Genomic DNA, 24,995 nt, shown 5'->3' with positions numbered 1-24,995 from the left:
AGATGTTTTTCTGGAACTCCCTTGCTTTCTCGATGATCCAACGGATGTTGGCAATTTAATCTCTGGTTCCTCTGCCTTTTCTAAATCCAGCTTGAAACATCTGGAAGTTCTAGGTTCATGTACTATTGAAGCCTAGCTTGGAAACTTGAGCATAACTTTGCTAGTGTTTGAGACGAATACAATTGTGTGGTAATTTGGACATTCTTTGGCATTGCCTTTATTTGGGATTGGAATGAAACTGATCTTTTCCAGTCCTGTGGCCACTGCTGAGTTTTCCAAATTTGCTGGCATATTGAGTGCAGCATTTTTAAAGCATCATCTTTTAGGATTTGAACTAACTCAACTGGAATTCTATCACCTCCCCTAGCTTTGTTTGTAGTGATGCTTCCTAAGGCCCACTTGACTTTGCATTTCAGGATGTCTGGTTCTAGGTGAGTGACCACACCATTGTGATTATCTGGGTCATGAAGATCTTTTTTGTATAGTTCTGTGTATTCTTGCCACCTCTTCTTAGTACCTTCTGCTTCTATTAGGTGCATACCATTTGTCCTTTATTGAGCCCATCTTTGCATGAAATTTTCCCGTGGTATCTCTAATTTTCTTGAAGATATCTTTAGCCTTTCCCATTCTATTGTTTTCCTCTATTTCTTTGCATTGATCACTGAGGAAGGCTTTCTTATCTCTCCTTTGGCACTCTGCATTCAAATGGTATATCTTTCCTTTTCTCCTTTGCTTTTAGCTTCTATTCTTTTCTCAGCTATTTATAAGGCCTCCCTAGACAACCATTGTAAGGCCCCAATTCAACTGAAGTAAAACTGGAGAGAATTCTGTTCTTTCCTTTCTGAGATATCAGAGGTCAAAATGGGGGGAACAACCACCCATGAAAGTAATACTTAGTAGTCTCAATGTCCACACAGTTGGGGGAGAAGAGAGGCTAGTAGTTTGAAAGAAATGTTTTTAAAAATGTGTGCGAAGATTCATTGTGAGTCATGAGGGTAAAGATAACTGCTTTCATTTTTTTCTATCTTATCAGCCACTCTCTGCATAACTATAATGTCCTTCACAAAACACACCCTAGTGTTTTGTTTCTTAATTTTATTTTTAATTGGAAGACAATTACTCTACAACATTGTGATGGTTTCTGCCATATATCAGCATGAATCAGCCATGGGTATACATATGTCCCCTCTCTCTTAAACCTCCGTCCTATCTCCTCCCTGTTCCACTCCTCTAGGTTATCATACAGCACCAGCTTTGGGTTCCCTGCATTAAAGAGCAAATTCCCACTATCTACTTTACATATGGTAATGTATATGTTTCAATACTACTCTCTCAAGTCATCCTACTTTCTCCCTCCTCCACTGTGACTGTAAGTCTGTTGCTTACATCTGCATCTCCTTTGAAACTGCCTCGAAAACAGATCATCAGTACCATCTTTTTAGACTCCATGTATATGTCAGTATACTATATCTTTCTCTTTCTGATTTACTTCACTTTGTATAATAGGCTCTAGGTTCATCCGCCTTAGTAGAACTGACTCAGATGCATTCTTTTTTCATAGCTGGGTAATATTCCACTCTATAGTGTTTTTTAAAAAGTCAGTCCAGGTTCGATGCACGATACTGGATGCTTGGGGCTGGTGCACTGGGACGACCCAGAGGGATGGAATGGGGAGGGAGGAGGGAGGAGGGTTCAGGATGGGGAACACATGTATACCTGTGGTGGATTCATTTTGATATTTGGCAAAACTAATACAATTATGTAAATTTTAAAAATAAAATAAAATTAAAAAAAAAAGTAAGTTAACCATCATAATACAAGAACAGCCAGAATTTTATTGAGAAGAAATTCAGTAGGGTAACAGTAACTTCTGTATCTTTAAGAGGGTAGTAAGTCTTCCACTTCCAAATTCAAGAAAGGTGCAAGAATCTCCCGCAGTTCCCACATCCTGCGGCGCCCAAGAATTGTAGGGAGCACCTTTTCGAAGATAAATGTAGCATCAAAAAACAGTATGTAACATGAAAGTCCAGTCAAGGTGAGGACATAAAACATGATGAAAATCCTCAGTGCACGTTTCCTAGAAGGAAAGAAACACATTTGTGGTTAAGAACATCTGAAGGATGTAGAGAACAAACTGGTGGCTACCAGTGGGGAGAGGGCAGAGGGGAGGGGCAAGATAGGGCTAGAAATTAAGAGACACAAGCTATTATGTACAAAATGAATAAGCAACAAGGATATATTGTATAGTACAGGGAAGTATAGCTATTCAGTTCAGTTAAGTCTCTCAGTCATGTCCGACTCTTTGCGACCCCATGAATCGCAGCACGCCAGGCCTCCCTGTCCATCACCATCTCCTGGAGTTCACTCAAACTCATGTCCATCGAGTCAGTGATGCCATCTGGCCATCTCATCCTCTGTCATCCCCTTTTTCTCCTGCCCCCAATCCCTCCCAGCATCAGAGTCTTTTCCAATGAGTCAACTTTTCGCATGAGGTGGCCAGAGTATTGGAGTTTCAGCTTTAGCATCATTCCTTCCAAAGAACACCCAGGGCTGATCTCCTTCAGAATGGACTGGTTGGATCTCCTTGCAGTCCAAGGGACTCTCAAGAGTCTTCTCCAACACCACAGTTCAAAAGCATCAATTCTTCGGCGGTCAGCTTTCTTCACAGTCCAACTCTTGCATCCATACATGACCACTGGAAAAACCATAGCCTTGACTGAATGGACATTTGTTGGCAAAGTAATGTCTCTGCTTTTCAATATGCTATCTAGGTTGGTCATAACTTTTCTTCCAAGGAATAAGCATCTTTTAAGTATTATTTCATAATAAATGTAAATGCAGTATAATCTATAAAAATATTAAATCACTATGTTGTATAAGTCTGTCCAAGAGCGTTCAATTGTGTCTGACTCTTTTGCAACCCCACAGACTGCAGTCTATCAGGCACCTCTGTTTATGGGATTTCCTAGGCAAGAATACTGGAGTGGGTTGCCATTTCCTCCTCCAGGGAATCTTCCCGACCCAGGGATTGAACCTGCATCTCCTGCAATCACAGGTGGATTCTTTACCACTGAGTCACCTTGTAAGCCCCTTTACCTGAAACCAATATGATATTATAAATCAGCTACACATCAACCAATTAATCAATAGATAAATAAGTAAATAAACAAACAAAAGAACATTCTGAAGAAAAACACACTGATGTGACTCTTGGTTCCTCCATCTGTATAGCTTTACAACTTCAAGTAAGTAATTGAACTTCTCCTAACTGCTGTTGACGTCTGCAAAAGAAGGAACTTGGAGTAGATAGACATAAGTCCATCCTAGAGTTGGCACTGGAGTTCTAATATTCTATAGCCATGAGACAGTGAAACCCTGATTACTGTGGAGCTCTTTTTTTGAAATGCTAGTCTCACATTTTCGTGGTTATTGCCACCCTTACTTCACTTATGAGGTACGGGAAGTCTATCTGGGGAGAAATAAGGGCACAGCCAGCTAGCTAGATTTTCCTCAGGGTACAAAATACCATGCGACAAGTGAATTCAGCTCTCTTCATCAGCAGTTTTATCCCACTACCAGACATGCCCTTTTTGCATTGTATTTATTTGCTTTGAAGTTCTTGCATTATTATCTACTTATAAATGCAATACACGATTAGGGTAGAAGATCTGGAAAATCCAGAAAGACAGAAAGAACAAAAGAAATGTCACAGATAATCCAGTTACCTGGAGATAATTACCTTCTATAATACATTTCAGAAGAGAAAGTCTAGGGCACAGTTAAAGCTAGTTATGCATATATTTTGTGACCCAACTGTTTGGATTCCATGAAACTGAGCCAAGTTTCTTGGCATTACTGCCACTGGCTATCTATTGGCAGGTACACAAATAATTGCTTCTACTTCACATAGTTATTAAAGAGCCAATGATCTTAAAATACTCTATTTGAAAGAGGCTTTGATGGCTAGCAAGGTGAAGCAGAAATGTCCTGTCCTCCAGGAGCACTAAATCTAGATTTGTTCCTTCTTATGCAAAGAAAAATGACTCACTACCAAAACATACCTAGTAAATAAGCACTATCTTCCTAAATTCCAAAATTAATCATATTTGGAAATACTAAGCTGGGACATTTCCCACAAAAACACCACATTTTAACATTAATATTTAAAGAGAAAATAGTTTTTTTTTCTAAATTACAGATAACTTGGAAAACAGAGAAATTAAAAACTATAATCCTATAACTTCAATATAATCAGCTATTGCTGCCTAGTTTCTAAGTCATATATGACTTTTCACATCACCACCAGGCTCCTCTGTCCACGGAATTCTCTAGGCAAGAATACTGGAGTGAGGTTTCTCCTCCAGGGGATCTTCCTGACCCAGGGATTGAACCAGTTTCTCCTGCATTGCAGGCAGATATCTTCACTGTCTGAGCCACCAAGGAAGCCCTAGCATCAATTTAAAAAAAAAAAAGAACTTTCCTTGCATAAAATCTTTAATCTTTTCCAAATGTTCACATTATATGTGGTCAATACATAGAAGAAAACTATAAGAGAACTGAGGGATTGGGGATAATACCAGGAAGAGGCCACCCTCTGAAGCTAAAAACAGCAAAATTGGTACAGAATAATTGACATTGTAAGATAAACTTCCTGAAAAGAGATAATGTATAACTATGTTTAAATGGAATCAGAATGTTTCCAGTTCTCTGACAGGAGACTGGTAAAAGTCTTAGACAGTCTTAACTAGGATGTAATTCTGTGATGTGTGTGTGTGCTCAGTTGTGTCTGATGCTTTGTGACCCCACGGACTGTAACCCACCAGGCAAATCTGTCTATTGGATTCTCCAGGCAAGAATAGTGGAATGGGTTGCCATTTCCTCTTCCAGAGGATCTTTCTGACCCAGGGATTGAATCCATGTCTCCTGGGCCTCATGCATTGGCAGGCAGATTCTTTACCACTTGAGCCATCTCTGAAGCCAATTATGTGATGAAAGATGACCAACTAACCTGGATTATCTGCCTGTATAACACAATTAAGTGACAGTGAAAGTCACTCAGTTATGTCCAACACCTTGCAACCCCATGGACTATCCATGGACTTCTCTAGGCCAGAATACTGGAGTGGGTAGCCTTTCCATTCTCCAGGGGATCTTCCCAACCCAGGGATCGAATCTAGGTCTCCTCATTGCAGGCGGATTCTTTACCAGCTAATCCACAAGGGAAACCCAAGAATACTGGAGTGGGCAGCCTATCCCTTGTCCAGGAGATCTTCCCAACCAGGAATCGAACTGGGGTTTCCTGCCTTGCAGGCAGATTCTTTACCAACTGAGCTATCCGGGAAGCCCATAACACAATTAAGTGATCACCAAATGGCATTCACTTACTCACTTATTTGTCTGTTGTTGAGATATAATTCACATGCCATAAAACTTACTCTTTAAATTGTACAATTCAGTGGCTTTTAGTTTCTTCACAAGATTGTACAACCATCACCACTAATTCCAGAAAATTTTCATCAAAATTCCTCCCCAAAACAGTCATTCCCTATTTTCCACTATCCCTAGGCCTGGCAGCCACTAATCTAGTTTCTGCATACCTGGATTTTCCCATTTTTAATACTTTATATGAACAAAATGATATAATATGTAGCCTTTTGGGTCTGACTTCTTTCACTTAGCATAATGTTTTCAAGGGTCATTCATGTTATGGCATGTATAGGTACTTTATTGTTTTTCATGGCTGAATAATATTCTATCATGTGGATATACCACATTTTGTTCACCTATTTAATCCGTTGATGAGTATTTGTATTGTTTCCACTTTTTAGCTACTGTGAATACTCATATACAGGTTTTTATGTGGACATATATGTTCAGTTCTTTGGGTGCATACTTACAAGTGGATCATATGATAGCTTGACATTTTCAGAAACTGTCAAACTGTTTTCCAAAGTGTTTGCACCATTTTACAATCCCACTAACACTGTCTGAGGATCCTAATTTCTCCACATCCTCTCCAATGCTTGTCATCATCTGTCTTTTTAATTATAGTTATCTTAGTGGTATAAAGTAAACTCCAGGAGTTGGTGGTGGACAGGGAGGCCTGGTATGCTGTAGTCCATGGGGTCACAAAGAGTTGGACATGACTGAGCAACTGAACTGAACTGAACTGATCTAGAGATGTAAAGTGATACCTCATTATTTCTTTTTTTATTTATTTTGGCTTATGGGATCTTAGTTTCCTGACCAGGGATCAGAACTGGGCCCTGGCCATGAAAACACCAAGTCCTAATCACTGGATCGCCAGGGAATTCCCAATATCTCATGATTTTGATTTGCATTTCCCCAAAGATCAATAATGCTTTCATTGTGCTTTTTCACTGAAAATATTTTCAAGTGATTTTTGGCCACTTGTATATTTTCTTTGAAGAAATGTCTATTCAAGTTTTTTGCTTATATTGAAAATTAGGCTGTTTGTCTTTTGCTGTTGAGTTTCAAGAGTTCTTTATCTTTTCTGAATACTAAATATTTACTTTGCAGAATTGTGAAAAAGTTGATTCTGACAATTTTTTCCAGCTCTCTCATTGAGTTTTATGGAGGAGGAAGTTTTCTTTGATGGTCCTTACTTCACCATCAACATCACTCTTCACCTGTTACTTTAATTAATAAATAAGTTAAATATTTGTTGAGCATGATGAACATATTTTATATTTAATATCTGCAAATGATCAAGACTCCTGCCTTCAAGTAGCCTATGGATTATTATGATAAGACAGATTGGAAATAATTTAACTGCAATAGTATGCTGTGGACACTATGTCAGGATTATGAGCTAAGTACAATGTGCATACACAAAAGAGAGAGCTGAAGATTCTACTTGGGTTAGTGCTTGGGGATAAAGAATCAAAAGAGCTTTCTTAAGCAAAAGAGATAAAATGGTTTTATGCCATTTTCATTATATTTTTATAAAATTGAGTTAACAGTATTTGTGCATGTATGTGTTTGTGTGTGAAAACATAGCCAGAGTTTACTTAATTTTCACATTTTCTCTAACAAAATAATAAAACAAAATAAAAAGATTAAAAAAATAGCTTTCTTAGAGGAAAGTACTACTCAAGGCATATATGATGGTATGGCATCTCCAGAAAAAGAGATCCAGAGTCAGAATTTGCCAGTATGTGTGTCTTCAATATCATACAAGGGAGAGCCACCCTGTCTAGCAAACAAAGGTTTTCAAATCTGCTTAGCAGGTATGTTCTTTCAGTAGAGGTGGCTGCATCATAGCTTGCAGACACCATCCTTTAAAATTTATGTATATATAGTTTTCTGGGGCCTCCCATGTTTCTCATTGGTAAAGAATCCACCTGCCAATGCTTGAGATGCAGTTTCATTCCCGGGATTGGGAAGATCCCCTGGAGAAGGAAATGGCAACCCACTCCAGTATTCTTGCCTGGAAAATTCCATGGGCAGAGGAGACTGGCAGGCTACACTCCACTGAGTTGTCAGGAGTCAGACATGACTTGGTGACTAAGCAAGAATACATATATATGTAGTTATCTAAAATGCTAAGAAAGAAATATCTGTATCTATGTCTATATCTATATCTATTGCAATAGGTATATGTCTTGGGAATTCCCTGGTGGTCCAGTGGTTAGGATTTGGTGCTTTTACGACTATAGCCTGGGTTCCATCCCCGGTAGGGGAACTAAGATCCCACCAGCCATGCAACGTGGCCAGTAAATGAAAGAAAATACTGATTGAAAATTTTAAAAATATGAAAAAGAAATTACAACTTAAAGTTTTAAAGAAGAATAATAAATCATTTATTAAAAAAATAAAATAAATTCCTTGACGAAATTCAATCTTACTATAGTCCATTCATTTTGGGGACTCTGTCAGCCTCCAGAGGTCCCTGTCTCTAACTCACCACATTGTAATGTGGGGAGGGGAGCTCTCCTCCAAGGATGGTGATGAAGCCTGAAGAAGCAGGGGCTCCTTTTCATCCATGCCCATTTCTTCAGGACTCTGAGAGTCTGGATTCCCTTGCATTTGATACATCCCCAACTTTGTATCCAGCAGAGCCATGTCCTTGCAAAAGTTCTGGGAACAAAAAGAGCAATCATTTTAAAAAAAGATTCTCATTGTCTGCCCTTCTTATTGGAGATGATGCCAAGTATCTTTCCTCCAGAACACGTAAAGAGTGTTGCAAATCACACGTGAGTTGTGTGTACTCACCTAAGGAAAGAAACTTACACATTCACAGAGTATTCAGATAGAAATATAGTTCTTCTTTTATTGAATTCAACTATTCAATTTTTTCATCTATGCAAAACATATTTATTTGACTGACTCCACCAGGCACTATTCTAGGATGTGGCAGGTAACAAAATAGACAAGACATGGGCATTCCATTATGCATGTGTTTTTTAACAAAAGGGACAAAGAATTTTATGTGTGTCTATAAGGGTTGGGTGGTAAGCAATAAACAACTAAATGCATATATTCATTAGATACTATAGACATGCTAAAGAGAAAGTAAAAAATGTGAGGACACAGTAGCTGAGGCTTGGTTTTGGGACTTCTCCTCTAGGATAGGTGGGATGATTAAGCACCTCTGAACTGGTGACAGGTTCATTCATTCATTAATTCACTGTTTGACTCACGCATTCACATTTACCTCAGTATATAAACTCTTGCGCGAGAAGTTCAGATGGAGTCATTTTTCTGGCTAGGGGAGATTAGGGGAGGTCTGGGAGATGAGAGGACATTTGAATTGAGCTTTGAAGAGTGGGTAATATGTAGACATGGAGGATAAGCTGCAGATGGAGGAGCTGTAGGAGCAGCCCCAGGGTATGAGAGCTTGGAAGTACACCACACCTGTGAGACATTCTGGCACCCCAAAGCAGTTCAGGAGGGGAGAAAGGGGTAGAAAGAGACCAGTGTGTGGTATACACTCAACTTCCAGGGAAAGAATGACCTCTGTGTGTAGATTTAAATAATTTCATTTGATCATTATTTGAACTTGTGTAACTGTGAAATCTTACCTCTATTCTTGCAGCAAGTTTTTCCTTTAATTTATGAGCTTCATCACAAGCATCTTCCTGAAAAGACACCCACAATTTTGGGTAAAATAGAAACTGCATTTTCTGGTTTATACAATAAAACCATACTCATTCTGATATCACTAAGTTGTAGGGAGGCTTCACTGAAACTTACTTTTATTCAGTAAAACCCTTCCTCTTAGAAAAAGTTCATCATGCAATCACAATAAATTGCAGAAGGTATCACCACAAGATCAATAAATTATTTTCAATACTTCAAAGATATAAATTTGCACAATAGCAGCATATTACAAATAATTTTCTTCTCTATCCACTACCCTCTCCTTGCTTCTTAAACTTTTACCAGGACACTAGTTGGAAAAACATAATATGTTTCTGAGAAAATAATAAAACTATATTTTTTCTAAATATTTTAAAATTTACAATATATAAATGTAAGTCTTCATTATGTTTGGATACTTGGGCCTTTGAGTTTAGTAAAAGTGCTATCCACAAAAAGTGTCTTATTCCTCTTTTCTTTCCATGTATCTCAGAAAGATCAAGACACGGGCTGAAAGCAAATCATCCTCTTCTAAGATGCAAATGTCAATTGCACATATGTCCTAAGTAAATAATGCTTAGAAAGGTTTTTAATTAATCATCCCATAATAGACTTGCAGGATATGTTGAAAAGCAGAGCCTTAACTTAAAAAAGAGTGTCCTGTGATTCAAGGAGGTGCCATTTCTGGAAACTAATCCTTAAAAATTACTTGCAAAAGCAAGGAAAGATATGGATTTTTGAGGTGTAGTTTATAATTGATTATAAAACCACAAATATCTAACAAAATAAGTTTAATAAATCCCCAAATCAAACTCTGCCTCATATAAACAGTGAAAAAGTAAAAGGACATCTAGTGGCATAGAAGGTTGTTAAAGAAAAATGCTAAATGAAAAAGCAAGTTTGAAAATAATATATATAATGGTAACTCATTAAAATAATAATACTATATGTATTAAAACATTTAGAAGAATATAAATACACTAAAATGTTCACTGTGTTTATTTTTGAGAGCAGTTTTATTTTTCTTTTTATATGCAATATTTTTATAATTTTTTAATTATTAAAATAAGCATGCATTACTTTTGTTAGAAGAAAAAATATTTTTTATATTCTCTTTTAGATTTACATTTAATTAGAGGATAATTACTTTACAATGTTGTATTGGTTTCTGTAGTACAACAATGTGAATCAGACATAAGTATACATATGTCCCCTCCCTCTTGAACTTCCCTCCCACCCCATCATTCCACCCCCAATCTGTCACAGAGCACCAAGGAGTTGAGCTCCCTTATTACACAGCAACTTCCCACTAGCATCTGTTATACACATGGTAATGTGTATGTTTCAGTGTTACTCTCTCAATTCTTCACTCCTTCTTCCCCTGCTGTGTCCAAAAGTCTGTTGTTCTCTATGGCTGTGTCTCTATTCCTGCCCTGAAAATAAGTTCATCAGTACTGTAATATTTTTTTAATTAAACAGCAAGCACAAGATTCTTTTCATGTAGAAATATGGGCATAAATAATAATAAGTTCCCTTCTAGGTCTAAAATTCTGAGTCTCTTTTGTTGAATTTTGGATTCCATTCACTAAAATTTGAGATTTATTTGCAGAACTATTTTTCTTCCTTAAAGACATTTTATCATTACCTTGACAAAATTGTTATCCATTTCTCCTATTTGCTTTTTAATCTCCATGATCTTCTCCTTTAAAACAAAAGAGTATAGAACAAAAGTTGTAATGAATGATGTGTGAAACTGAAAAAGAACAAATGACAATTTTTTTAGAAGAATGCTCATTCATGATCAAATAGTCTGAGATTTAATAGAAGCTGGGTTTTCTTGCATCCTGTTCTGGATGCTGATCTGCAAAATCAACATTAAGTCAAATCAAAAATATGTCATTAGCCACATCCTATGTAAGTGGCCATGGAGTTAGGCATTGTGCTTGTTGGATACAAGCAATAACAGTGTTTACCCTCAAACTGCCTATAGAAAATGGATAATCTACACCCTCTTTTTTTTTTTTTCCAAGTTCATTCATCACCAACCCCTGAGTTGTGTGATTTAATTATTTAAAAAGGAGCTGTGAGATAATAATCACAGTTTACGCAGTGCCCTAGTAAATATCTTTACATGGTAATTATCAAAGATTATTGCACCAAAGGTAACTGAGATAGGAGTCAGTTTCAGGATGAAAGTTATTTTCATACAGATATTTCAGAAAGCTTTGTGGACTCAATATCAGGCTACTTCAAAGTCCTTTCTTCAGCTTAAAGCTCTCATAAATTTGTTTCTGATGGGTGTGTGTTTAAATACTTTCACCAATTTCCCCCTCCTCCCCCTTTCATGCTTTGAGTCATTTTATTTACTCATGAGAAGTAAATGAGCCAATATGTGTGATGTGTGTGTGTTAGTCACTCAATTGTGTCCGACTCTTTGCGATCCTGTGAACTGTAGCCCACCAGGTTTCTCTGTCCGTGGAATTCTCCAGGCAAGAATACTGGAGTGAATTGCCATTCCCTTCTCCAGAGGATCTTCCCAACCCAGGATTGAACCTTGGTCTCCTGCATCACAGGCAGATTCTTTACCACTTGAGCAACAGGCAAGTTCAATACATGTGATCAGATCAGATCAGATCAGTTGCTCAGTCGTGTCCGACTCTTTGCCACCCCATGAATCGCAGCATGCCAGGCCTCCCAGTCCATCACCAACTCCCGGAGTTCACTGAGACTCACGTCCATCGAGTCAGTGATGCCATCCAGCCATCTCATCCTCTGTCGTCCCCTTCTCCTCCTGCCCTCAATCCCTCCCAGCATCAGAGTCTTTTCCAATGAGTCAACTCTTCGCATGAGGTGGCCAAAGTACTGGAGTTTCAGCTTTAGCATCATTCCTTCCAAAGAAATCCCAGGGCTGATCTCCTTCAGAAGGGACTGGTTGGATCTCCTTGCAGTCCAAGGGACTCTCAAGAGTCTTCTCCAACACCACACTTCAAAAGCATCAATTCTTCGGCGCTCAGCCTTCTTCACAGTCCAACTCTCACATCCATACATGACCACAGGAAAAACCATAGCCTTGACTAGACGAACGTTGTTGGCAAAGTAATCTCTCTGCTTTTGAATATACTATCTAGGTTGGTCATAACTTCCCTTCCAAGGAGTAAGTGTCTTTTAATTTCATGGCTGCAGTCACCATGTGCAGTGATTTTGGAGCCCAGAAAAATAAAGTCTGACACTGTTTCCCCATCTATTTCCCATGAAGTGGTGGGGCTGGATGCCATGATCTTCGTTTTCTGAATGTTGAGCTTTAAGCCAACTTTTTCACTCTCCTCTTTCACTTTCATCAAGAGGCTTTTTAGTTCCTCTTTACTTCTGCCTTAAGGGTGGTGTCATCTGCATATCTGAGGTTATTGATATTTCTCCTGGCAATCTTGATTCCAGCTTGTGTTTCTTCCAGTCCAGCATTTCTCATGATGTACTCTGCATAGAAGTTAAATAAACAGGGTGACAATATACAGCCTTGACGAACTCCTTTTCCTATTTTGAACCAGTCTGTTGTTCCATGTCCAGTTCTAACTGTTGCTTCCTGACCTGCATACAGATGATATTACTTATTAATTTACTTCTCCTTGAACTTTCCCACACATTGCTTTTCCTATAGTTTTTTCTAACAATAGCTCACTTGGTAGAGAATCCGCCTGCAATGCAGGAGACCCCAGTCCAATTCCTGGGTCATGAAGATCCCCTGGAGAAGGGATAGGCTACCCACTCCAGTATGCTTGGGCTTCCCTTGTGGCTTAGCTGGTAAAGAATCTGCCTGCAATGTGGGAGACCTGGGTTCGATCCCTGGGTTGGCCAGATCCCCTGGAGAATGGAAAGGCTACCCATTCCAGTATTCTGGCCTGGAGAATCCCATGGGTCCCAAACAGTTGGACACAACTGAGCGACTTGCACTTCACTTTCACTTTTTCCTCCACCAGAGTAAACCTAAAGCCATTCTTAGGACTTTGCTTCTGTAACAACTGTATTTAAAGTCCCTTACTTATTGTATTACTGTATTTGTTTTTACACAGCCTTTTCTGTCAGTCTTTAGTCTTAGGACAGAGTTGTGTCAATTTTTAAAGTCACGTTTATTGAGGTATAATTTACATAGCGTAAAACTGATCTTTTAAAAGCGTCATGTATGCACTGTATGTCACTGGTATGCAATCACCACTACAGCAAGATATGGAATATTTCCATCACACCGGAAACTTCTCTGTGTTCCTTTCTCCAGCCTTTCCCCACTGCAGCCAGTGACCACTAGTCTATTTTTCATTCCTATGGTTTTGCCTTTTTCAGAAAAGGGATCATGAAGTACGTAATCTTCCAAGTCTGGCTTATTTCACTTAGCACCATGCACTTGAGATTTAGATATGTTGTTGAATGATTAAGAAATCTCTTTTTAATCTCTGAATAACATTCCATCATTTAGTACATACCACAGTTTATCCACTCACCAGTTGGTGCATATTTGGGCTGTTTCTAGTTTTCAAGTCTGTGCCCATTTTTTTAGAGTGTATACAAAGCTATATATTTCCAGGATAGAGAATCCCCTTAACATATTCATGATGCCTTCCTTTTTCATATTTTTTTTACATTTGCAAAATATGTCTGTTTAATTTTATTCATTTATTTATATTTCTAAGTTATTTAAAAAAATTTATACTAGAGTATAGTTGATTTACAATGTTGTGTTAGTTTCAGGTATACAGCAAAATGATTCACATATCTATTCCTTTTTGGATTCTTTTTCCTTTTCACATTATCCCAAGCCCATGTTGATTTGTTTTTTTAATCTCACTATCATTTGTCTCTGTGCTTTTTTTCTCTCTTCATTCTTTTGATATCCATCCCTCCCTGTCCTTTCCTCCGGTGAACCCACATTTCTGTATTTTCTGACTTTTGGAGGAAATTTTTTTAAGGGGAAAAATGTTTCTTGGCCTTTGTCCTCTTCCCTTTCTTCATAGTTTTCAATTTCCAAAGCCCTAGATACTGAAAAAAAAAAAAAAAAGCTGACTTTCCAACTAGCACAAAATGAAGTTGCTACATCAAAATGTTGCACTAAGCCATAGTTTAAGCAGTTTTTTCCTTGTTGAAAAATCTGTGCATGGCTTTTAATATGTGAGAGGTCTAAACAAATATTACTTTCTACTATAAAAGAGGCATTTTTCTCTTTCTTTCGAAATCCTACTTAATTTAAATTTGGCTTGAACTAAAGCAGAAGCTGGCAATTTCAGTAAAAAAAAAATGTAGTTAGACACAGATTTTTTCCATTTTTATAGACTGTTCTTCAAATGACTGAAGTTTATTAGAGAAGAAAAACTACCAGCCAGGGCTCTGAAAGTTAATTATTATCCAAAGTTGGTCACTACTTTTCTAATATTCTACGACTCTTAAAAAGGGAAAAGTAAATCTTTCTAAGAAAAGAATCTCTAAGAAATACAAGGAGACAAAAACAATAAGAAAGCTTTGGATACTGTGAAAACCAACATAAGAACTCTTCATGAAGACATCAAAGACAAACACAAATCTCTCTCTTATGTTCTAGGAATGCAGTTCTTCACAAATATATATTTCCTGCACGTTTTTTTCTGTACTGGTAGGTGTCAGGATACAGATATTAAGATGAGAACTTTTCTCTTAAAGAACTCTTCATTATTTTAAGTGGCATTGATGAAAACCTGCCAAATTTGACTGAGTTTCTAGGTAGAACAGAAAAGTCTAGCTTTTTTACGTGTTGTTACAGAATAGAAGTGGTGGTACCCAGGCAAAATGCTCTCAGAACTGACCACCAGATCCAGCATACCAGGGATCAAACCTGTGTCCTCTACAGTAGAGGCTTGGAGTCTTAATCACTGGACTGACAGGGAAATCCCTTTAATTCTTGTTCAGTTCAGTTCATTTCAGTTGCTCAGTCATGTCTGACTCTTTGCGACCCTATGAATCGCAGCACGCCAGGCCTCCCTGTCCATCACCAACTCCCAGAGGTTACCCAAACTCATGTCCATCGAGTTGGTGATGACATCAGCCATCTCATCCTCTGTCGTCCCCTTCTCCTCCTGCCCCCAATCTCTCCCAGCATCAGGGTCTTTTCCAGAGTCGACTCTTCGCATGAGGTTGCCAAAGTATTGGAGTTTCAGCTTCAGCATCAGTCCTTCCAATGAACACCCAGGACTGATCTCCTTTAGGATGGACTGGTTGCATCTCCTTGCAGTCCAAGGGACTCTCAAGAGTCTTCTCCAACACCACAGTTCAAAAGCATCAATTCTTCGGTGCTCAGCTTTCTTCACAGTCCAACTCACATCCATACATGACCACTGGAAAAACCATAGCCTTGACTAGATGGACCTTTGTTGGCAAAGTAATGTCTCTGCTTTTCAATATGCTATCTAGGTTGGTCATGACTTTCCTTTCAAGGAGTAAGCGTCTTTTAATTTCATGGCTGCAATCACCATCTGCAGTGATTTTGGAGCTCCCAAAAATAAAGTCAGCCACTGTTTCCACTGTTTCCCCATCTATTTGCCATGAAGTGATGGGACCGGATGCCATGATCTAAGTTTTCTGAATGTTGAGCTTTAAGCCAACTTTTTCACTCTCCTCTTGTACTTTCCTCAAGAGGCTTTTGAGTTCCTCTTCACTTTCTGCCATAAGGGTGGTGTCATCTGCATATCTGAGGTTATTGATATTTCTCCCCGCAATCTTGATTCCAGCTTGTGCTTCTTCCAGCCCAACATTTCCCATGATGTACTCTGCATAGAAGTTAAATAAGCAGGGTGACAATATACAGCCTTGATGTACTCCTTTTCCTATTTGGAACCAGTCTATTGTTCCATGTCCAGTTCTAACTGTTGCTTCCTGACATGCATATAGGTTTCTCAAGAGGCAGGTCAGGTGGTCTGGTATTCCCATCTCTTTCAGAATTTCCCACAGTTTATTGTGATCCACACAGTCAAAGGCTTTGGCATAGTCAATAAAGCAAAAATAGATGTTTTTCTGGGACTCTCTTGCTCTTTTGATGATCCAGCGGATGTTGGCAATTTGATCTCTGGTTCCTCTGCCTTTTCTAAAACCAGCTTGAACATCTGGAAGTTCACGGTTCACATATTGCTGAAGCCTGACTTGGAAAATTTTGAGCATTACTTTATTAGCATGTGAGATGAGTGCAGTTGTGCAGTAGTTTGAGCATTCTTTGGCATTGCCTTTCTTTGGGATTGGAATGAAAACTGACCTTTTCCAGTCCTGTGGCCACTGCTGAGTTTTCCAAATTTGCTGGCATATTGAGTGAAGCACTTTCACAGCATCATCTTTCAGGATTTGAAATAATTCTTATTATGACATGTTAAACAACAGATGGGGTGGGAAGAGGTTACAGAGTCCCCACAACCTCCCCGTTTTTTTCCCAAGCCTTCTGCTTACCTCCATGTTTATCCCCTGATCAGAATCAAGGTCCTGGTGTGATTCCAGCTTTTCAATTTGGCCCTCCAGGGATATAACCTCACTTAATAAGCTGCAAACAGACCAAGAGAGGGACTTAGTCCTGTGGCTTAAGAAAAATCTCCAATGGATAATCTTTTTTGATCTTGAAAGATTGTTTCTGACTTTTCAAAAATGAAATCCTATTCCTATATAAGGGGGACTCTTGGGTGGTAATTGTGTTGGCATGGGAAGTCATAAATGCAATTCAAGAAAGTAAAAAACATTCTAAGTTATCTAGATAATTGTAAAGAAGTGTAGTCCTAACTGGATATAGAAGCAGAAATGTAAAATGCACTTATAACTGGTAAGGTCTGAATGAGCTCTGTCATTAATATTAATACCAATATCCATTTCTTGGTTTTAAGGATACCATTAGTATCATTGATAAAGTACCAACTCATTGGTTTTGAGTTGGACAGGATACTACCATTTGGAAGGTTGAGGGAAGGGTGCATGGGGTTATGCTATATATTTCTTTGAAAATTCCTGTGAATTTGCAATTATTTCAAAATAAAAAATATAATAAGAAAATATTATTAATAATTTTAAGCCAATAAATTAATTTAGATGAAAAGGGAAAGTTCCTTAAAAGATACATTCTACTACTGAAATATACTCAAGAGCTAGGTAGGCTGTGCAGCCCTTTGATCCTATAATATATCATTTAAAAAAATTAAATTTGTAGTTAAAATCTTGCCATAGTGAAATCTCCAGGCAATATGGCTTCACTGGTGAATTCAACCAAACAGTTAAGAAAGAAGTTATGCCAGTTTTACACAAACTCATCCAGAAAATAGAGAACTGTACAAAAACATCCCAATTTTTTCCTTGATACTAAATATGTTTTTTTTTTACATTGACTATGCCAAAGCCTTTGTCTGTGTGGATCACAATAAACTGTGGAAAATTCTGAAAGAGATGGGAATACCAGACCACCTGATCTGCCTCTTGAGAAACCTATATGCAGGTCAGGATGCAACAGTTAGAACTGGACATGGAACAACAGACTGGTTCCAAATAGGAAAAGGAGTACATCAAGGCTGTATATTGTCACCCTGCTTATTTAACTTCTATGCAGAGTACATCATGGGAAATGTTGGGCTGGAAGAAGCACAAGCTGGAATCAAGATTGCGGGGAGAAATATCAATAACCTCAGATATGCAGATGACACCACTCTTATGGCAGAAAGTGAAGAGGAACTAAAAAGCCTCTCATTAGCATAAACGTTAAAGATCCATTTTAGTAAGCTGAATCTAACAACAAATAAAAAGGATAATATGACCAGGTGGTATTTATTCTGGAAATTCAAGGCTGGTTCAGCATTCAAAAATCAATCATTATAATTCACCATATCAAGATATTTATAAACGAACAAAAAACATGATCATTCACAGCTGCAGCAAAAGCTATTTTAAAAATTCAGTATCATTTCTGATTTTAAAAACAACTCAGTAAACTAGGAATAGAAGAAATCTTCTCAATCTGAGAAAGAGCAATTTAAAAACAAACAAAAGCCCAGATAATATCACACTTAATGCTCTTGCTCTTCCTGTAAGACTGAGAACTAAGTAAGTATGTCTGCTATCTGCTGTCACTCCTCCTATTCAACATCACACTAGAAGTTCTAGCCAATATAATAAGGCAACAAAAGAAAGTGAAAGGAACACAGATTGGAAAGGAAGATAGAAAGCTGTCTCTATTTGGCTGATGACATAATTATCTATGTGAAAAATTTCAAAAAATATGTAAAGACTATTAAAATTAATAAATGAGCTTAGCAAGGTCACAGTGGAAAGTCATATACAAAATGTTAGCTGTATTTCTATATACTAGCTATTAACAATAATTTTGGGGGGCTCCAAAATCACTGCAGATGGTGATTGCAGCCATGAAATTAAAAGACACTTACTCCTTGAAAAGAAAGTTATGACCAACCTAGATAGCATATTAAAAAGCAGAGACATTACTTTGCCAACAAAGGTCCATCTAGTCAAGGCTATGGTTTTTCCAATGGTCATGTATGGAGGTGGGAGTTGGACTGTGAAGAAAGCTGAGCACTGAAGAATTGATGCTTTTGAACTGTGGTGTTGGATAAGACTCTTGAGAGTCCCTTGAACTGCAAGGAGATGCAACCAGTCCATCCTAAAGGAGATCAGTCCTGGGTGTTCATTGGAAGGACTGATGCTGAAGCTGAAACTCCAATACTTTGGCCACCTCATGCAAAGAGTCGACTCACTGGAAAAGACCCTGATGCTGGGAGAGAATGGGTGCAGGAGGAGAAGGGGACAACAGAGGATAAGATGGCTGATGTCATCACCAACTCGATGGACATGATATTTGGGTAACCTCCGGGAGTTGGTGATAGACAGGGAGGGCTGGTGTGCTGCAATTCATGGGGTCACAAAGAGTCGGACACAACTGAGCACCTGAACTGAACTAAACTGAACAATAAGAAGCTGAAAATTTTAAAGTACCATTTATAACAGAACCAAAAGCATGAAATAGATATAAACCTAAAAATATGTGAACTATCTGTACACTGAACACTACACAACCCTGATGGAAGAAATCAAAGACCTAAATAGAGAGAAATACTGTATCCATGAATCAGAAGAGTTGCTATTGCTAAAATATTAATTATTCCCAAATGTATCTATGAATTAATGGTAGTTCCAATCAAAATCACAGAAAGATTGACAGGTTGATTGTAAAATCTACATGGAAAAGCAGACAAGAAAAATAGAAGAGCTAAAACAATTTTGAAAAATTAAAAGAAAAATTAATGACCTACTATAACAGGGAACTCTGCTCAGTATTCTGTAATAACCTAAATGGGGAAAGAATTTGAAAAAGAATAGATACATGTATGTGTGCCTGCATGCCAAGTTGTTTTAGTCCTGTCCGACTCTTTGTGACCCTATGGGCTGTAGCTGGCTAGTTTCCTCTGTCCATGGGATTCTCCTGGCAAGAGCACTGGAATGGGTTGCCATTTCTGCCTCCAGGGGATCTTCCCAACCCGGGGATCAAATCCACGCCTCCTGCATTGCAGGTGGATTCTTTACCACTGAGCCACTGAGGTAGCCCCCTAGTTACATGTATATGTATAACTAAATCACTTTGCTGCACACCTGAAACTAACACACACTAATAAGATCAGATCAAATCAGTCGCTCAGTCGTTGTCCGACTCTTTGCAACCTCATGAATCGCAGCACGCCAGGCCTCCCTGTCCATCACCAACTCCCGGAGTTCACTGAGACTCACGTCCATCGAGTCAGTGATGCCATCCAGCCATCTTATCCTCTGTCATCCCCTTCTCCTCCTGCCCCCAAACCCTCCCAGCATCAGAGTCTTTTCCGATGAGTCAACTCTTCGCATGAGGTGGCCAAAGTACTGGAGTTTCAGCTTTAGCATCATTCCTTCCAAAGGAATCCCAGGGCTGATCTCCTTCAGAATGGACTGGTTGCATCTCCTTGCAGTCCAAGGGACTCTCAAGAGTCTTCTCCAACACCACAGTTCAAAAGCATCTATTCTTCAGTGCTCAGCCTTCTTCACAGTCCAACTCTCACATCCATACATGACCACAGGAAAACCGTAGCCTTGACTAGACGAACCTTTGTTGGCAAAGTAATGTCTCTGCTTTTGAATGTGCTATCTAGGTTAGTCATAACTTTCCTTCCAAGGAGTAAGCATCTTTTAATTTCATGGCTGCAGTCACCATCTGTAGTGATTTTGGAGCCCAGAAAAATAAAGTCTGACACTGTTTCCACTGTTTCCCCATCTATTTCCCATGAAGTGTTGGGACCGGATGCCATGATCTTCGTTTTCTGAATGTTGAGCTTTAAGCCAACTTTTTCACTCTCCACTTTCATTTTCATCAAGAGGCTTTTTAGTTCTTCTTCACTTTCTGCCATAGGGGTGATGTCATCTGCATATCTGAGGTTATTGATATTTCTCCCGGCAATCTTGATTCCAGCTTGTGTTTCTTCCAGTCCAGCGTTTCTCATGACACACACTAATACTCCTAACTAATAATAATTAGCCAATAGTTAGTTATTAACTAAGAACAAATAGTTAATAGCCAACTAATACTCCATTTCCTTAGAAGAAATGGAGTAGCCCCCATAGTTGACAAAAGAGTCCAAAATGTAGTACTTGGGAGCAATCTCAAAAATGACAGAATGATCTGTTTGTTTCCAAGGCCAACCATTCAATATCACAATAATCCAAGTCTATGCCCCAACCACTAATGCTGAAGAAGCTGAAGTTGAACAGTTCTATGAAGACCTACAAGACCTACAACTACCACTCAAAAAAGATATCCTGTTCATCATAGGAATGGAAATGTAGGAAGTCAAGAAATATTTGGAGTAACAGGCAAGTTTGGCCTTGGAGTCCAAAATGAAGCAGGGCAAAGGCTAACAGAGTTTTGCCAAGAAAATGCACTGGTCATAGCAACAACACAAGAGAAGACTCTACACATGGACATCACCAGATGGTCAATACTGAAATAAGATTGATTATATTCTTTGCAGCCAAAGATGGAAAAGCTCTATACAGTCAGCAAACAAGATCTATGGATCAGATCTTGAACTCCTTATTGCCAAATTTAGACTTATATTGAAGAAAGTAGGGAAAACCAGTACACCATTAAGGTATGACCTAAATCAAATTCCTGATGATTATACAGTGGAAGTGACAAATAGATTCAAGGGATTAGGTCTGATAGAGTGCCTGAAGAACTATGGATAGAGGTTCGTGACATTGTACAGGAGGCAGTGATCAAGACCCTACCCAAGAAAAGGAAATGCAAAAAGGAAAAATGGTTGTCTGTCGAGGCCTTCCAAATAGCAGAGAAAAGAAGAGAAACAAAAGGCAAAGGAGAAAAGGAAAGATAATGCTCATCTGAATGCATAGTTCCAAATAAAGGCAAGGAGAGATATGAAAGCCTTCCTCAGTGATCAATGCAAAAGATAGAGGAAAAAATTGAATGCGAAAGACTAAAGATCTCTTCAAGACAACTAGAGATACCAAGGGGACATTTCATACAAAGATGGGTACAATAAATGGTATAGACCTAACAGAAGCAGAAGATATTAACAAGCAGCAAGAATACACAGAAGAACAACACAAAAAAGATCTTCATGACCCAGATAACCACAATGGTGTGATCATTCACCTAGAGCCAGACATCCTGAAATGTGAAGTCAAGTGGGCCTTAGGAAGCATCACTACAAACAAAGCTAGTGGAGGTGATAGAATTCTAGTTGAGCTAGTTCAAATCCTAAAAGATGATGCTGTGAAAGTGCTGCACTCAATATGCCAGAAAATTTGGAAAAGTCAGCAGTGGCCACAGGACTGGAAAAGGTCAGTTTTCATTCCAATCCCAAAGAAGGGCAATGTCAAAGAATGTTCAAACTACTGCACAATTGCACTCCTCTCACATGCTAGCAAAGTTGTACTTAAAAGTTGCCAAGCCAGGCTTCAACAGTATGTGAATTGTAACCTTTCAGATGTTCAAGCTGGATTTAGAAAAGGCAGAGCAGCCAGAGATCAAATTGCCAACATCCGTTGGATCATCAAAAAAGCAAGAGAGTTCCAGAAAATCATGTACTTCTGCTTTACTGATTGTGCCAAAGCCTTTGACTGTGTGGATCATAACGAACTGTGGAAATTTCTTCAAGAGATGGGAATACCAGACCACCTTACCTGCCTCTTGAGAAATCTGTATACAGGTCAAGAAGCAAGAGTTAGAACTGGACCCAGAGCAATGAACTGGTTCCAAATTGGGAAAGGAGTACGTCAAGGCTGTATATTGCCACCTTGCTTATTTAACTTAAATGCAGAGTACATCATGCAAAATGCCAGGCTGGATGAAGCACAAACTGGAATCAAGATTGCCAGGAGAAATATCAGTACCCTCAGATATGCAGTTGATACCACCCTTATGGCAGAAAGTGAAGAGGAACTAAAGAGCTTCTTGATGAAAGTGAAAGAGGAGAGTGAAAAAAATGGCTTAAAACTCAACATTCAAAAAATGAAGATCATGGCATCTGGTCCCATCATTTCCTGGCAAATACATGAGGAAACAATGGAAATAGTGACAAAATCACTGCAGGTGGTGACTGTAGGCATGACATTAAAAGAAGCTTGCTCCTTGGAAGAAAATGTATGACCAAACTAGACAGCATATTAAAAAGCAGAGACATTACTTTGCTGACAAAGGTCTGTCTAGTCAAAGCTATGGTTTTTCCTGTAGTCATGTATGGATGTGAGAGTTGGACTCTAAAGAAAGCTGAGCCCCGAAGAATTGATGCTTTTGAACTGTAGTGTTGGAAAAGACTCTTGAGAGTCCCTTGGACTGCAAGGAGATCCAACCAGTCAATCCTAAAGGAAATCAGTCCTAGATAGTTATTGGTAGGACTGATGCTGAAGCTGAATGTCCAATACTTTGGCCACCTGATGGGAAGAACTGACTCCTGGTAAAGACCCCAATGCTGAGGAAGACTGAAGGCAGGAGGAGAAGGGGACAACAGAGGATAAGATTGTTGGATGGCATCAGTGACTCGATGGACATGAATTTGAGCAAGCTGTGGGAGTTGGTGATGGACAGGGAAGCCTGGCGTGCTGCAGTCCATGCGGTCATAAGGAGTTGGACACGATTGAGTGACTGAAGTGAATTGAACTGAAACTAAGACAATGTTGTTAATCAACTCTACTCCAACATAAAATAAAATTTTAGTTTCCCCATCTCTTCGAGAGAGAAAAGCTTCATCTAAATTATTTCATCTGATGATTATCATTTGTAACTTTATTGCTACTTCTGTTTTGGGTATTCCTTTGGAAAAGGTATATGGATTCATTACATATTCTAATGTATTGTCTATAGATTACAAGATAAAGTCAAGCATGTATCTGCTGAAAAAAAAAGAAAAGGAATAAAGTCTAATAAAAATTATATTTGACTTAGAAAAAAATTAGAACAAAACCGAATAACACTCCTTACCTAATTTAAAGACTTAATATAAAGCTACAGTTATCATGGTACTGTGGTATTGTTGCTGTTTTAGTTGCTAAGTCACGTCCAACTCTTTTGAGAGCCCATAAACCATAGCCCACTAGAGGACAGGCTCCTCTGTCCTTGGGATTACCCAGGCAAGCTTCTGGAGTGGGTTGCCAGTTCCATCTAAAGGGGATCTCCCTACCCAGAGATTGAAACCACATCTCCTGCACTGGCAGGCAGATTCTTCACTACGGAGCCACCACGGTAGACCCAAGTGAATGTTTACAGTGTCTTTATGAATGATTGTTAAAAAAATCTAAATATGTCTCAGTTAGTGAAAGAATCAATTGTAGCATATTTATATAAGGGAATACTGTTCAGCAACAAAAAGAAACAAATTATTGATGTGTACAACATGGATGAATCTCAAATTACATTCTTTATACTAAGGAAAGATGGTTGACTCAAAAGGCTGCATGCTATGTAATTCCACTTCTGTGACATTCTAGAATAGGCAGAGCTGTACAGACAGAGCGTAGATGAGTGGTCACTAGCAGCCTGGGGAGAGATGTTAACTATAAAAGAGTATGAGGGATGTGGGGAGTGATCAAAGTGTTCTTTATCTTCACTGTGCTGGCTAAGCAATAGTATGCATTTTTCACAACTTGCAGAACTGTACAATAAAAGATATAATTTTACAGTACGTAAATTATAACTTAGTTTTAAAAATGGAAAAAAAAAGTTTTGGGCCATACCACACAGTTTGTGAGATCTTCGTTTTCCAACTAGGGATTGAACCCATGTCCTCTGCAGTGAAAGCGTGGAGTCCTAACCACTGGACCAGCAGGGAATTCCCATGGAAAGAAACTTTAATGTACTGAGTTTGGCAAAACTAATACAATTATGTAAAGTTTAAAAATAAAATAAATTAATAAAAACACAGAATCTTTTAAAATCCAAATATTATTCATGCTCTGGAAGAAAAAGGGGGGTACCTTGAATAGGATAGTCAGAAAACTGATACAGAGATATTTAGCTAAAGGTATGGTGATGTTTAACTGAATATAAAGAAGATGTTTAACTGAAAGGCAAATAAACATGTAGAAAAGTAGCCTTGCAGTAGGAAAGAGTTTGGAATGTGGTAGGAAGATTCAGAAGGCCAGAGTGATTTATTTTTTTAAATAGCTTCCATTTATCAATTGCTATTATATATCAGGCACTGTACTAAATGCTTTACATATGGCATTTTGTTTAATACCCACAATAAACCAATGAGGTGGCTATCATTATTTCTTTATAGATGAGGAAAGTCAAGGCTTAAAAAAACAGTTTATTAACCTGTCCAAGAAAGGTCAATATCAAGATTCAAACCCGGGTT

At 38.5% G+C, this 24,995-nt stretch overlaps 1 protein-coding gene across 1 annotated transcript in view; it reads right to left on the bottom strand.

The window, feature by feature from the left end:
- Window positions 1–1,814: 1,814 nt before the first annotated feature.
- Window positions 1,815–24,995, bottom strand: part of SMCO2 (single-pass membrane protein with coiled-coil domains 2) — a 42,183-nt gene continuing 19,002 nt past the window's right edge. Inside the window, exons 5-9 of the mRNA XM_025282429.3 lie at window positions 16,555–16,645; window positions 10,748–10,804; window positions 9,045–9,101; window positions 7,928–8,100; window positions 1,815–2,077 (exon numbers count right to left, since the gene is read on the bottom strand). Coding sequence (XP_025138214.3) covers window positions 1,879–2,077; window positions 7,928–8,100; window positions 9,045–9,101; window positions 10,748–10,804; window positions 16,555–16,645 — 577 coding nt within the window. The 3' untranslated portion in view covers window positions 1,815–1,878. The remainder of the gene's footprint in view (window positions 2,078–7,927; window positions 8,101–9,044; window positions 9,102–10,747; window positions 10,805–16,554; window positions 16,646–24,995) is intronic.

This window comes from Bubalus bubalis, chromosome 4 (assembly GCF_019923935.1).
Source record: "Bubalus bubalis isolate 160015118507 breed Murrah chromosome 4, NDDB_SH_1, whole genome shotgun sequence".
In the NCBI taxonomy this organism is placed as follows: domain Eukaryota; kingdom Metazoa; phylum Chordata; class Mammalia; order Artiodactyla; family Bovidae; genus Bubalus; species Bubalus bubalis.
This window is presented reverse-complemented; position numbering and strand designations above follow the sequence as displayed.